Here is a 12,961-nt window from a genome sequence, read left to right as displayed (position 1 = left end):
GACGGCAACAAGGGGCACAGAATAGAAAGCCAGCTAGCAGGAGAGACGCAACACACACACACACACACACACAACACGCGTGCGTGTGCTAACCGTGGGTTGTTGTCTAGCGTTGGGTGCTGTTTTGGCGTTTGGTTTGTTTTGGGGACGGTTGGCGCGACGCCTGCTGTGTTGGTGGTTGGCGTTCCTGGTTGTGTGCTGGTGCCTGTTGCGGCTGTGCCTTGCTCGCCCCAGAGTTTGTTTGCGCCTGTGTTTGCGCGCGGTGTGGGCGCCCTCCGTGTGAGTTCGTTGCCGGGCTTGGGGGTTGCGCGCTCTGGCGGTCTCTTGGCAGTGGTGTGTTCGTGGGTGTGTGCTGCCCTTCTGCGGCTCTGTAACGCGTTGCATGGCTGGCCCTCGGTCCCGTCTCGGTTCCACCGCGGCGGCAGCGAAGCCCCCTACGTGCGCGTTCCAGCCCCAGCCGTGCCGTAGAGTGGGGAGCGGGTTGCAGCACCCGCCAGCCTACGGTACCGGTTCTCTCCATACACACCGCATAAACCGGCTACCGTGGCCGATGCCGACGACCACCCATCTGCGACCCATTCCGCCAGTGTCGCGCATGCCGCCACCGTCTTAGCGTGAGCTTGTACCTACCTCTTTCTCTTTCTTTCACTACTAACTCTTTCTTGGGGCTGGGGCTGGGCTGGGCTGTGTGTCTTAGTTTTTGCCCTGACTCGCCGCCCTCGCCATTCCTCCTCGCCGCTGACACTGACCTGTGCTATCCTTCGCCTGTGCCTCGACGTTTCGCCCTTTGCTTGTAGGTGAGTTCGGCTACGATCAGCGGGCGGGCTATTCGGGTTAGGAGTGCCTGGGAGTGTGATGGGACAGGGTTCAGGCAGGTTGGCGAGGTCCCATAGGGTGCAGCTGACGCCCGTACCCCAAGCAGACAGCAAACAGTTTGCAGCGGCAGAGCAGGAGTGCATGGCTGGTCGAACGCCGGAGTACCGGAGTGCCTGGGAACGTTGTAGGACACTCGCATAGGCTTGCACCCTTGGGATCGTGTGGACACTAATCCCCACCCAAGGTTAGGTAGATGGGCGTAACAGGTGCTTCGGGTAAGTATGGTCTCGGCTCGGCAGGTCGGTCGGCTGCGGTAAGTATACTCTGAAGGTAATCCGCGGCCGTAATTCTGCATCGCATACACTGTCCTACGCGTAATGTTTTCCTTGTGCTCTTTAACACAACACGCACACCACACAACACACATACACACACACACACACACACACGCACGCACGCACGCACGCACGCACGCACGCACGCATGCACGCACGCACGCACGCACGCACGCACGCACGCACGCACGCACGCACACGCACGCACACGCACCCACACGTACGCACCCACACGCGCGCACCCACGCCCCCACCCACCCATACCCCCACCCCCCACCCCCCACCCCCCACCCCCCACCCACACCCCCACACCCCACCCCCCACCCCCCACACACACAGTGGGCGCAATCGCATATGGGCGTGCGCCGCAGCCGCACGCCGTCGCCCAGCGTGCCGCCCGCTAACCCGCGGCGGCTACCCTAGGCGCATATATCAAGCCCCGCCTGTGTGGTGCAGAGAGTGTACGGCGACTGCCTTCCCCGGGCCGTTTCCCAGAGGCCGCGCCGCCCACCCAGCCTGTCTGACCTCGTTGGCAATGACGCTCTGGGCGCCGCCCGCCTTGGCCTTGTCGTTGCGCTCCGGCGTTTCCGACACCACCGTGCAGGTCACCAGCCACATGCTGCGAGGCACAGGCGGCGGCGCGCGCAGGGCACAGCAGGTGGGTGCAGGTGGGCGAGACAGCGGCGCGTCATGCGGTGCCGGACTCGGGCGGCCGGCTGGACTCGCAGGCCGGTCCTGCGGGCGGCACCTACCGGCAAGCCAGGACACGTGGCAAGGCGGGTCTGAGCCCCACTCACGGCAGCAGGAAGAAGCCCACCACGCCGCAGGAGCTCACGGCCCGGATCATCAGGGAACGCAGGAACGCCTGCGACGCGGCCAGGGCGCGCGGTGAGCGGCGTGAGGTAGGCGTGCACGCAGCACAAAGTGACACGGCGCAGTCACGCACGCAGTCACACTCCCGCTGTGCCTTCCTGCCCTGCCTCTGTTGACTACGACCCCGCTGGCGCGCCTGCCTGCAGCGCCTCAGATTCGCTTGGCCCATGCCGCCCGCTCACACCTGCAGCTCCGCCACGTGCTCGCTGCGGACCCACATGCACTTGAGTGCCGCCTCCACCAGCGCCTCGTGGTCCGCCGGGGTGGCCCGGCGCATCTGCAGCTGCGGGCCCGGCGGCAGCAGCAGGTTGGACGCCCTGTTTTTGTGGCGCTCCATGCGGGTCGCGTACACAGCGCCTTGGCCCTGCAAGGAACACATGCGCGCGTGGGGGTAGAGCGCGAGGGAGGCGAGGCGCCAGCCCCATGTGGGTCGGAATGCTACACGCCTGCCAAGCCATGGCCCGCGGTGTCCAATCGACCAGCCCGCACTGTTCGCACACATGGAACGCACACACACACACACACACACACACACACACACACACACACACACACACACACACACACACACACACACACACGGCGGTCTCTTGGCAGTGGCGTGTTCGTGGGTGTGTGCTGCCCTTCTGCGACTCTGTAACGCGTTGCGTGGCTGGCCCTCGGTCCCGTCTCGGTTCCACCGCGGCGGCAGTGAAGCCCCCTACGTACGCGTTCCAGCCTCAGCCGTGCCGTAGAGTGGGGAGCGGGTTGCAGCACCCGCCAGCCTGCGGTACCGGTTCTCTCCATACACACCGCATAAACCGGCCACCGTGGCCGATGCTGACGACCACCCATCTGCGGCCCATTCCGCCAGTGTCGCGCATGCCGCCACCGTCTTAGCGTCAGCTTGTACCTACCTCTTTCTCTTTCTTTCACTACTAACTCTTTCTTGGGGCTGGGGCTGGGCTGGGCTGTGTGTCTTAGTTTTTGTCCTGACTCGCCGCCCTCGCCAGCCATTCCTCCTCGCCGCTGACACTGACCTGTGCAATCCTTCGCCTGTGCCTCAACGTTTCGCCCTTTGCTTGTAGGTGAGTTCGGCTACGATCAGCGGGCGGGCTATTCGGGTTAGGAGTGCCTGGGAACGTTGTAGGACACTCGCATGGGCTTGCACCCTTGGGATCGTGTGGACACTAATCCCCACCCAAGGTTAGGTAGATGGGCGTAACAGGTGCTTCGGGTAAGTATGGTCTCGGCTCGGCAGGTCGGTCGGCTGCGGTAAGTATACTCTGAAGGTAATACGCGGCCGTAATTCTGCATCGCATACACTGTCCTACGCGTAATGTTTTCCTTGTGCTCTTTAACACACACACACACACACACACGCATGCACGCACATGGAACACACACACACACACATACACACACACGCATGCACGCACACGGAACACACACACACACACACACACACACACACATATACACACACACATACACACACACACACGCGCGCGTGTCACATACGCGTGTCACACACTTTGCCCAGCATCTCTGAAGGCAGCCTCTTGCTGCGCGCACTCCTGCCGCAGCATGCCTCCGTAATCCGCTTGCTTGCCACCCCCCACCCGCCCCAGCCGGTGTGCCCTCGCGCCAACGCATGCACAGTGCTCCCGTCCCTCCCCCCTCCACTTCCCCATCTTACTCCCTCCGCGATCAAGCCTCCCAGGCCGAGGAGCTCCCTCAGCTTGCTGACGTTGCCTCAGACCAGCGCCAGAGCCGCCAGCAGCGACGCGGCGTGGCGGGCGTCGGCGGACTTGAACGCCGGCGCGTCAGGAAGGCCCGCCATCTTGGGCCCCAGCTTGCGCAACCATGTCGGTGGCGGCTTCTTGGCCGGCACCAGACAGCTGCCCAAGCCATGCGGCTGCGGCGCGAAAGCACAACGTTGCGCAATCAGCTGTTGGCGGGAACGCGGTGGCCGGCCGGCATCGCGCCGAAGCCTCGCAAGCAAGCCAACAAAGTTGCGACAGCAAGACTGATTGGCACCACTGGCCAGCAGCCGCTGCCAGGCGCTGCCGTTGCTGGTCACGGTCCCGGAGAGAGCTGCCGCTGCCCGCCCGCCCTCCCGGCCAACTCACCGCTTGCGGCTGCTGCATCTCGTTGCCTGGAAGGGCTCAGGGAGCGCTACCGTATGATGCTGCGCACAGCTGTCGGCGCAGCGCCCCGGCTCGCAGCTTACGCGATATGGCGCCGAGAGCTCACGAGGCAGCGGGTGTCATCGTCTGGCTGCTTGGCCCTGCGTGAGGCATGCTGCCAAGAAGGAGAACAGGTGGCCGTATTATTTATAAGGGGATATGGATTATCCAGGAGCGCGGCCGGCCGGAGGAGTCCCATGCCCTGGGTGCGAACCCGATCCGACCCGGGGCTGTGGCCTGTGGGTCCGCCGCCCGACCGCGCCGACAAACGCGGATGCAGCAGAGTTGATTGCAGTAAGAACAAGCAGGTCTTTGCCCAAGAGGCAACCGGGCCAACAGCCCTTGGCCTCACGGAAGGTTGCCGGACTGGTCTCGCCGTGGTGCCTCCCCCTTCCCGCGCTCGCCTCCCAACCCACCCCACACCACACCACGCCAGCCAAACCATGCACTGCCGGGCGCCAACCGCGGGCTCCGAACCCCGCGCGACTGACACGCACCTGCAGCCGCCAGCAAAACCGATGGCCCCTGCAGGTGCGACCGGTCGTACCAAAACTCTCACCGTACCGGAAGCTGAAGCCCCACTTGCCATACTTGCCCGCGTTCAAGCCTGCGTTCTGGCCTGGAACCAAACCCTCGGAGGGCGGTTTCCACCCACTCACGCCCGAGGTGGCCCCCATGCGAGTGTGTGAGACAGCGTGAGTGTGTGACAGAGTGCACGTGTGTGTGTGTGTGTGTGTGTGTGTGTGTGTGTGTGTGTGTGTGTGTGTGCGTCTACGGTTCACGCGGCGGCCTCGAGATTGAGTACTCGGGGCAACCCGCGGCAGCGAGGCGCACCCGGCCCACGCTGCCACCATCATGTGCATCTCAAGACCCAGAGCACACAACCTGCTCTGGAGTCCACCGGAGGTGACGCACCAACCCTGGACCACACCAGTGACCTCAGCAGGGTCACTCCTGGCCGCAACACCGCAGGGCCCGGCCGGGGATTCACTTCTAGGCACATGTGAGACAGAAGAAACAGCAGTGTAAAACCCGCAGGCCAGCAGCACGGATGCACACACGCACGACACGCGCAACAAGGCACCTGCAGGCTGCGAGGCTGGTGCACTAGGTGGGTCTAGGCAGAAGGCCCGAGGCGCTCCAGCACCCAACCCACTCCCTCAACCCCAAAGCCTCTGCTCTACCACATCGCCGTCTGCCTCTCAGACCCCAACCCCTGCCCGCTGGGCCCTGCAGTGCGCCAACCCAGTGGCGGCACCAACATGCAGTGTGCATTCGTGTTTGTGTGAATGTGTGCATGTGCCCGTTTGTGTATGCCCGGCATGAACTCCCAAGCCGCACGCACGACCCTGCGCTCCTGCGCCCCAGCTGCTCCTGATGCCGCCCGGCGGCCGCGGCCGGTGCAGCCACCGCGCCTCCGCCACCACCCGCAAACCCGCCCCCCCACCCCCAGCTGTAGCAAACCCCATGCAACTCACGCCGTTCCCGGGCAGACGCGGTTTGGATGGCAGCGATGGTGGCGAGCCGCTCACAGCCTGCCCGCAGCCGCCTGCCGCTGCCCCTGAAGCACGGGACAGCCGCCCCCTGACTCCGGCAGGCCTGGCGCGGTTCAATACAGGCAGCGGTACAGCAAAGGAGGACCCAGGGAAGATGTGGGCAAGCCAAACACACGGGCCCGTAAACCGTAGTCACATACACACACACACACACACGAACAAACAATGCATAGTGGCCAGCTGCCGGCTCGCAGCAGTGTTGATATAGACGGAGGTGCGGTTCCTAGGGCCAAACCGAAGTCTCACCAATATAGACGGAGATGCGGCTCTTAGGGCCAAATCAGTGTCTAACCACAATAGATGGAGGTGCGGCTCCTGTGGCCAAACTGACGTCTAACGCTACGCGTAGGCTTGGGAGACATGTACTGCCAGGCTAATGCGCGACAAACAAGGTGCTAATGCGCCCCTGGCACTAGCAACTACGGGTTGTCCGGATACACGATCACGTGATCTGATAAACAACTGTAAACCGTTGTCACACACACACACACACACACACACACACACACACACACACACACACACACAAAGTAACATCACCGTGCGTTTTCCACACACCCCAACAAGATCACCGCAACAAGATGCTGCCAGTCTGTTTCCCAGACAACGAATCTTCCGGGTCTTACAACGCACGTGCACGCGGCTTGGTGAAGATTGTAGTCCTGGCAAGCTCCCGTAAGCGCATTTGCAAGTCATGCACCAGCGCACCATTACTGCTGGTAGCATGATTCAGCAGAGCTGGGTAGGTTAGACGCGTAGCTTGCGCCCTGGCGAGGCCGCTGTAGACCGAAACCAGCGGAGGCGCCTTGCGCGCATCGCTTGGCTGATAGCTGCCGCATTCACCGCCGCCGCCCGCCCCAGCACCAAGCCCTGCGCCCTGCCGGCTAGCCCCTGGCGGGCTCGCTGCGCCCGCACCCGCACTGCCGCCCCCAGCCTGACCGCTGGGGCGGTGCTGACGAGGGGCAACCAAGGCGACTGCGCGTGCAACGACCACGGCCGCCACCACGGCCTTGAGCCTGGCTTGCAGGTCCAGTCCGCACGTTCCCGAGGACCGCAGCGCGTCCAGGCCGGCCGCTAGCGCGGCCCGCTGCGCCACCTGCGCCACCAGCGCCGCCCGCATCTCCGCGCCCTGCCGCACCGCCGCGTCCACCACACCAGCGTCAGCCCTCCCACACCGCTGCCGCCTCCTGCGCCGCTGTCACTGCTGCCGCCACCGACTCCGCGCATGCCGCCACCACTGCCGGCGGCGGCTGCGTAGGCGGGGCCTGATACCTCGCTGGAAGCGGCGCGTGAGGGCGCGCGCGGGCTGCCGGCCGCGCTGCGACGCTGCTAGCGCCGCAGCCGCCGGATCGCCGGTGCCGTCGGCAGGGTTGGTGTTGGGGCGGCGGCGGCGGTTGCGCAGGGTCCTCCGTCGCCGCCCAGCCAGGCAGGGGCGCGGGGACTGCCAGAGGTGGCTGCGGCGGCACCGCCCTCCTGGTCCGACCCGCCCCCGCCACCGCCACCGGCGCCGCCGCCACCGCCGCCGCCACCGCCGCCACCACCACTACCACCGCCACCGCCACCGCCACCGCCACCGCCACCGCCACCGCCACCGCCACCGCCACCGCCACCGCCACCGCCACCGCCACCGCCACCGCCACCGCCACCGCCACCGCCACCGCCACCGCCACCGCCACCGCCACCGCCACCGCCACCGCCACCGCCACCGCCACCGCCACCGCCACCGCCACCGCCACCGCCACCGCCACCGCCACCGCCACCGCCACCGCCACCGCCACCGCCACCGCCACCGCCACCGCCACCGCCACCGCCACCGCCACGGCTGGTCCCAAGGGCAGAGACGCGGGTAGATTATGGCGACGATGTGCGGCGTGAGCCCGGCCGCCGCCGCCGCCGCCATGGCGGCGCCACCGTCACGCGTGACGCACATTGAGTCGGCGGCGGCGGCGTTGAAAGGCGTGTTTCCGTACGCCGGTGGCGGTGCTGCGGCGCCGCCGGCGCCAGTGGCGACGAGGGCGTCGGTCGGCCAGACATTGATTGGGTGGCTGCGGTGGTGGAGGCGAAGCTGTGGTGTGGCGGACGTGGGGCGGCGGGAGGCGTTGCGAGATGCGCTGCGGGAGGGGGGCGGCAGCAGCGTAGGGGTCGACGGGCTGCCCAACGCCGTCTGCAGGTTACGCCGCTGCGCAAACAGGGCCGTTGACGCACGGTCATATGCTGCCGCCGTGCCGCCGAGGAGCATGTCTATGGGCTGCGGCGCGGGCGAGGACTCGCGTGGCGGCGGTTGCAGCTGCGGCGCCCTCAGCGCCGAGGCAACTACATCGGAAGCGCTAGCGCCCCCAGGCGCAGTAGCAGCTGCCGCGCCCGTGCCAGCGGCCGTGGCCGCCGCGCTTTCCGCAACCGAACCAGGGGTGAGGTGTGCAGCAGCGCCATCGAGTCCTCCGTAGCGCGGGCAATGGTGGCGGCTGGCGCCGGTCTCGCTGAGCGGCAGACACGACATGTCGGCCGCGGCGTGTTGATGGGCGCTGAGCCGGCCCGCAGCCGCAATGTTGCAGCCGCCGGGGACCCCGGGGACCCCGTCGCCAAACGGTCACAGAGCTGCGTTACCTTGAAGTGGGGGTAGGCCGACTCATTCCAAGATGCGGACCCGCCAACCATGCCCACATGCCCACACGCGAACCAGCGATGTGCGCCCTGCCCAGCCGGTATGCTGTGGGCATGCGTCTATGGTCACAAGCCGAGTCCAAGCAGGCTGGGGCATTTGTGGGGCGGCCACACAGGCGCTGGGCCCGTCTATGGGCACTGCGCAGGGAGGGGCTGCCGGGCGCCCGGCCACCGTGTGGTCAGGGCACCGCAAGGTATGTCGGGCTGAGTGCCGTGTTTGCATGCCACCTAGTGTAGCTTGACATAGCGGGGCGGGGCAGGCGCGCCGCACATCCTCCGGGGCACTTGTGCTACACATGCGAGCGAGCACGCCCATTATTGTGGGCGTGTGGCCACACGCCCACAATAATACAAGCGCATGCACTCCTGCGCGCCCACAACCACATGCCCTGGATCCTCTGGTGCATAGCAGCTGACATGTCACATATGTTTCCCGTATTATGACGCCGGCAGCCGGCCTGCGCCCGGTCGCACGCCGGGGCCGTGACTGGTTTACCGAGCGGCGGCGGCGGTAGGTGATGCAGGGTAGGTGCATGAGAGAAAGGTGCAGAGAGGGACGTGTGTACGTCATACAGGCTTTATGTTGCCCCTTTTGCTGTCCTCTGTCCCTGATGTATATCACAGCCTTGTCACACAGCCTTACGGCCCCTTCAGGCGCCGGTCTATGGCACAAGCGCGTCTGCTCGCCTGGCTGGGCGGCGCGCAGGGCCCCACCATGTACACCATGGCGCCGCGGCCTGGGATCCTGCGTGCTATGCCCTGTCGAGCGCGACTGCAGTGGCGGCTACTGGCCTCATAGCGCAAGCTAGATGGGAGCCCAAGGGCCGAGTGTGCACGCGGCGGGGGGGCCGGGCGGGCCCCGGTGGCCCCGAGGTGGCGCGGCAAGGGTTGCCGGTGACGGCACGGCGTGGCACACCTGCGCCATGCGGTTGCTTGCCTGTGCGAGTATTTCATATTACATATATAGTATGTATCTGTGTTGCGTGTGGGTCAAGTGGCCTCGGGGCTGGTGCAATGAATTGTTTTCGCCTTTCCAGCGCGACCGACCCCCGCGCGAACCACGCAGGGTCAGGCTAAAAGTCGCCACTTTCCTGGCGTCGGTTCCTCCATATCCCTATCAGCATATACGTTCATGTAAAAGACCGCAAACAAGATACCTTGAAGTGGGGGTAGGCCGACTCATTCCAAGATGCGGACCCGCCAACCATGCCCACATGCCCACACGCGAACCAGCGATGTGCGCCCTGCCCTGCCAGTATGCTGTGGGCATGCGTCTATGGTCACAAGCCGAGTCCAAGCAGGCTGGGGCATTTGTGGGGCGGCCACACAGGCGCTGGGCCCGTCTATGGGCACTGCGCAGGGAGGGGCTGCCGGGCGCCCGGCCACCGTGTGGTCAGGGCACCGCAAGGTATGTCGGGCTGAGTGCCGTGTTTGCATGCCACCTAGTGTAGCTTGACATAGCGGGGCGGGGCAGGCGACCCGCACATCCTCCGGGGCACTTGTGCTACACATGCGAGCGAGCACGCCCACACGCCCACAATAATACAAGCGCATGCACTCCTGCGCGCCCACAACCACATGCCCTGGATCCTCTGGTGCATAGCAGCTGACATGTCACATATGTTTCCCGTATTATGACGCCGGCAGCCGGCCTGCGCCCGGTCGCACGCCGGGGCCGTGACTGGTTTACCGAGCGGCGGCGGCGGTAGGTGATGCAGGGTAGGTGCATGAGAGAAAGGTGCAGAGAGGGACGTGTGTACGTCATACAGGCTTTATGTTGCCCCTTTTGCTGTCCTCTGTCCCTGATGTATATCACAGCCTTGTCACACAGCCTTACGGCCCCTTCAGGCGCCGGTCTATGGCACAAGCGCGTCTGCTCGCCTGGCTGGGCGGCGCGCAGGGCCCCACCATGTACACCATGGCGCCGCGGCCTGGGATCCTGCGTGCTATGCCCTGTCGAGCGCGACTGCAGTGGCGGCTACTGGTCTCATAGCGCAAGCTAGATGGGAGCCCAAGGGCCGAGTGTGCACGCGGCGGAGGGGCCGGGCGGGCCCCGGTGGCCCCGAGGTGGCGCGGCAAGGGTTGCCGGTGACGGCACGGCGTGGCACACCTGCGCCATGCGGTTGCTTGCCTGTGCGAGTATTTCATATTACATATATAGTATGTATCTGTGTTGCGTGTGGGTCAAGTGGCCTCGGGGCTGGTGCAATGAATTGTTTTCGCCTTTCCAGCGCGACCGACCCCCGCGCGAACCACGCAGGGTCAGGCTAAAAGTCGCCACTTTCCTGGCGTCGGTTCCTCCATATCCCTATCAGCATATACGTTCATGTAAAAGACCGCAAACAAGATACCTTGAAGTGGGGGTAGGCCGACTCATTCCAAGATGCGCGCGGACCCGCCAACCATGCCCACATGCCCACACGCGAACCAGCGATGTGCGCCCTGCCCTGCCAGTATGCTGTGGGCATGCGTCTATGGTCACAAGCCGAGTCCAAGCAGGCTGGGGCATTTGTGGGGCGGCCACACAGGCGCTGGGCCCGTCTATGGGCACTGCGCAGGGAGGGGCTGCCGGGCGCCCGGCCACCGTGTGGTCAGGGCACCGCAAGGTATGTCGGGCTGAGTGCCGTGTTTGCATGCCACCTAGTGTAGCTTGACATAGCGGGGCGGGGCAGGCGACCCGCACATCCTCCGGGGCACTTGTGCTACACATGCGAGCGAGCACGCCCACACGCCCACAATAATACAAGCGCATGCACTCCTGCGCGCCCACAACCACATGCCCTGGATCCTCTGGTGCATAGCAGCTGACATGTCACATATGTTTCCCGTATTATGACGCCGGCAGCCGGCCTGCGCCCGGTCGCACGCCGGGGCCGTGACTGGTTTACCGAGCGGCGGCGGCGGTAGGTGATGCAGGGTAGGTGCATGAGAGAAAGGTGCAGAGAGGGACGTGTGTACGTCATACAGGCTTTATGTTGCCCCTTTTGCTGTCCTCTGTCCCTGATGTATATCACAGCCTTGTCACACAGCCTTACGGCCCCTTCAGGCGCCGGTCTATGGCACAAGCGCGTCTGCTCGCCTGGCTGGGCGGCGCGCAGGGCCCCACCATGTACACCATGGCGCCGCGGCCTGGGATCCTGCGTGCTATGCCCTGTCGAGCGCGACTGCAGTGGCGGCTACTGGTCTCATAGCGCAAGCTAGATGGGAGCCCAAGGGCCGAGTGTGCACGCGGCGGAGGGGCCGGGTGGGCCCCGGTGGCCCCGAGGTGGCGCGGCAAGGGTTGCCGGTGACGGCACGGCGTGGCACACCTGCGCCATGCGGTTGCTTGCCTGTGCGAGTATTTCATATTACATATATAGTATGTATCTGTGTTGCGTGTGGGTCAAGTGGCATCGGGGCTGGTGCAATGAATTGTTTTCGCCTTTCCAGCGCGACCGACCCCCGCGCGAACCACGCAGGGTCAGGCTAAAAGTCGCCACTTTCCTGGCGTCGGTTCCTCCATATCCCTATCAGCATATACGTTCATGTAAAAGACCGCAAACAAGATACCTTGAAGTGGGGGTAGGCCGACTCATTCCAAGATGCGGACCCGCCAACCATGCCCACATGCCCACACGCGAACCAGCGATGTGCGCCCTGCCCTGCCAGTATGCTGTGGGCATGCGTCTATGGTCACAAGCCGAGTCCAAGCAGGCTGGGGCATTTGTGGGGCGGCCACACAGGCGCTGGGCCCGTCTATGGGCACTGCGCAGGGAGGGGCTGCCGGGCGCCCGGCCACCGTGTGGTCAGGGCACCGCAAGGTATGTCGGGCTGAGTGCCGTGTTTGCATGCCACCTAGTGTAGCTTGACATAGCGGGGCGGGGCAGGCGACCCGCACATCCTCCGGGGCACTTGTGCTGCGCATGCGAGCGAGCACGCCCACACGCCCACAATAATACAAGCGCATGCACTCCTGCGCGCCCACAACCACATGCCCTGGACCCTCTGGTGCATAGCAGCTGACATGTCACATATGTTTCCCGTATTATGACGCCGGCAGCCGGCCTGCGCCCGGTCGCACGCCGGGGCCGTGACTGGTTTACCGAGCGGCGGCGGCGGTAGGTGATGCAGGGTAGGTGCATGAGAGAAAGGTGCAGAGAGGGACGTGTGTACGTCATACAGGCTTTATGTTGCCCCTCTTGCTGTCCTCTGTCCCTGATGTATATCACAGCCTTGTCACACAGCCTTACGGCCCCTTCAGGCGCCGGTCTATGGCACAAGCGCGTCTGCTCGCCTGGCTGGGCGGCGCGCAGGGCCCCACCATGTACACCATGGCGCCGCGGCCTGGGATCCTGCGTGCTATGCCCTGTCGAGCGCGACTGCAGTGGCGGCTACTGGTCTCATAGCGCAAGCTAGATGGGAGCCCAAGGGCCGAGTGTGCACGCGGCGGAGGGGCCGGGTGGGCCCCGGTGGCCCCGAGGTGGCGCGGCAAGGGTTGCCGGTGACGGCACGGCGTGGCACACCTGCGCCATGCGGTTGCTTGCCTGTGCGAGTATTTCATATTACATATATA

At 65.1% G+C, this 12,961-nt stretch overlaps 3 protein-coding genes across 4 annotated transcripts in view; all 3 read right to left on the bottom strand.

The window, feature by feature from the left end:
• The window catches only part of CHLRE_03g146427v5 (uncharacterized protein), a 9,260-nt gene extending 5,939 nt beyond the window's left edge, over positions 1–3,321 (bottom strand). The window contains exons 1-4 of the mRNA XM_043060455.1: positions 2,921–3,321; positions 2,209–2,388; positions 1,949–2,016; positions 1,677–1,770 (exon numbers count right to left, since the gene is read on the bottom strand). Coding sequence (XP_042925584.1) covers positions 1,677–1,770; positions 1,949–2,016; positions 2,209–2,361 — 315 coding nt within the window. The 5' untranslated portion in view covers positions 2,362–2,388; positions 2,921–3,321. The remainder of the gene's footprint in view (positions 1–1,676; positions 1,771–1,948; positions 2,017–2,208; positions 2,389–2,920) is intronic.
• A 188-nt stretch (positions 3,322–3,509) lies between these two features.
• On the bottom strand, positions 3,510–4,321 carry CHLRE_03g146407v5 (uncharacterized protein). The gene is made up of 2 exons (XM_043060454.1): positions 4,136–4,321; positions 3,510–3,921 (listed from the first exon to the last, which is right to left on the bottom strand). The coding sequence occupies exons 1-2, from the start codon at positions 4,151–4,153 to the stop codon at positions 3,760–3,762; spliced, it is 180 nt and encodes a 59-aa protein (XP_042925583.1). The 5' UTR covers positions 4,154–4,321; the 3' UTR covers positions 3,510–3,759.
• A 2,037-nt stretch (positions 4,322–6,358) lies between these two features.
• On the bottom strand, positions 6,359–9,531 carry CHLRE_03g146387v5 (uncharacterized protein). Of its 2 annotated transcripts, XM_043060452.1 has the most exons (5): positions 9,326–9,531; positions 7,677–8,343; positions 7,147–7,570; positions 6,664–6,877; positions 6,359–6,527 (listed from the first exon to the last, which is right to left on the bottom strand). In XM_043060452.1, the coding sequence occupies exons 2-5, from the start codon at positions 8,243–8,245 to the stop codon at positions 6,496–6,498; spliced, it is 1,239 nt and encodes a 412-aa protein (XP_042925581.1). In that variant the 5' UTR covers positions 8,246–8,343; positions 9,326–9,531; the 3' UTR covers positions 6,359–6,495. The 2 variants fall into 2 exon arrangements, with proteins under 2 accessions (XP_042925581.1, XP_042925582.1); XM_043060453.1 differs by lacking the exon at positions 9,326–9,531 and having other exon boundaries at positions 7,677–8,341.
• Positions 9,532–12,961: the final 3,430 nt, after the last annotated feature.

This window comes from Chlamydomonas reinhardtii, chromosome 3 (assembly GCF_000002595.2).
Source record: "Chlamydomonas reinhardtii strain CC-503 cw92 mt+ chromosome 3, whole genome shotgun sequence".
NCBI lineage: Eukaryota > Viridiplantae > Chlorophyta > Chlorophyceae > Chlamydomonadales > Chlamydomonadaceae > Chlamydomonas > Chlamydomonas reinhardtii.
This window is presented reverse-complemented; position numbering and strand designations above follow the sequence as displayed.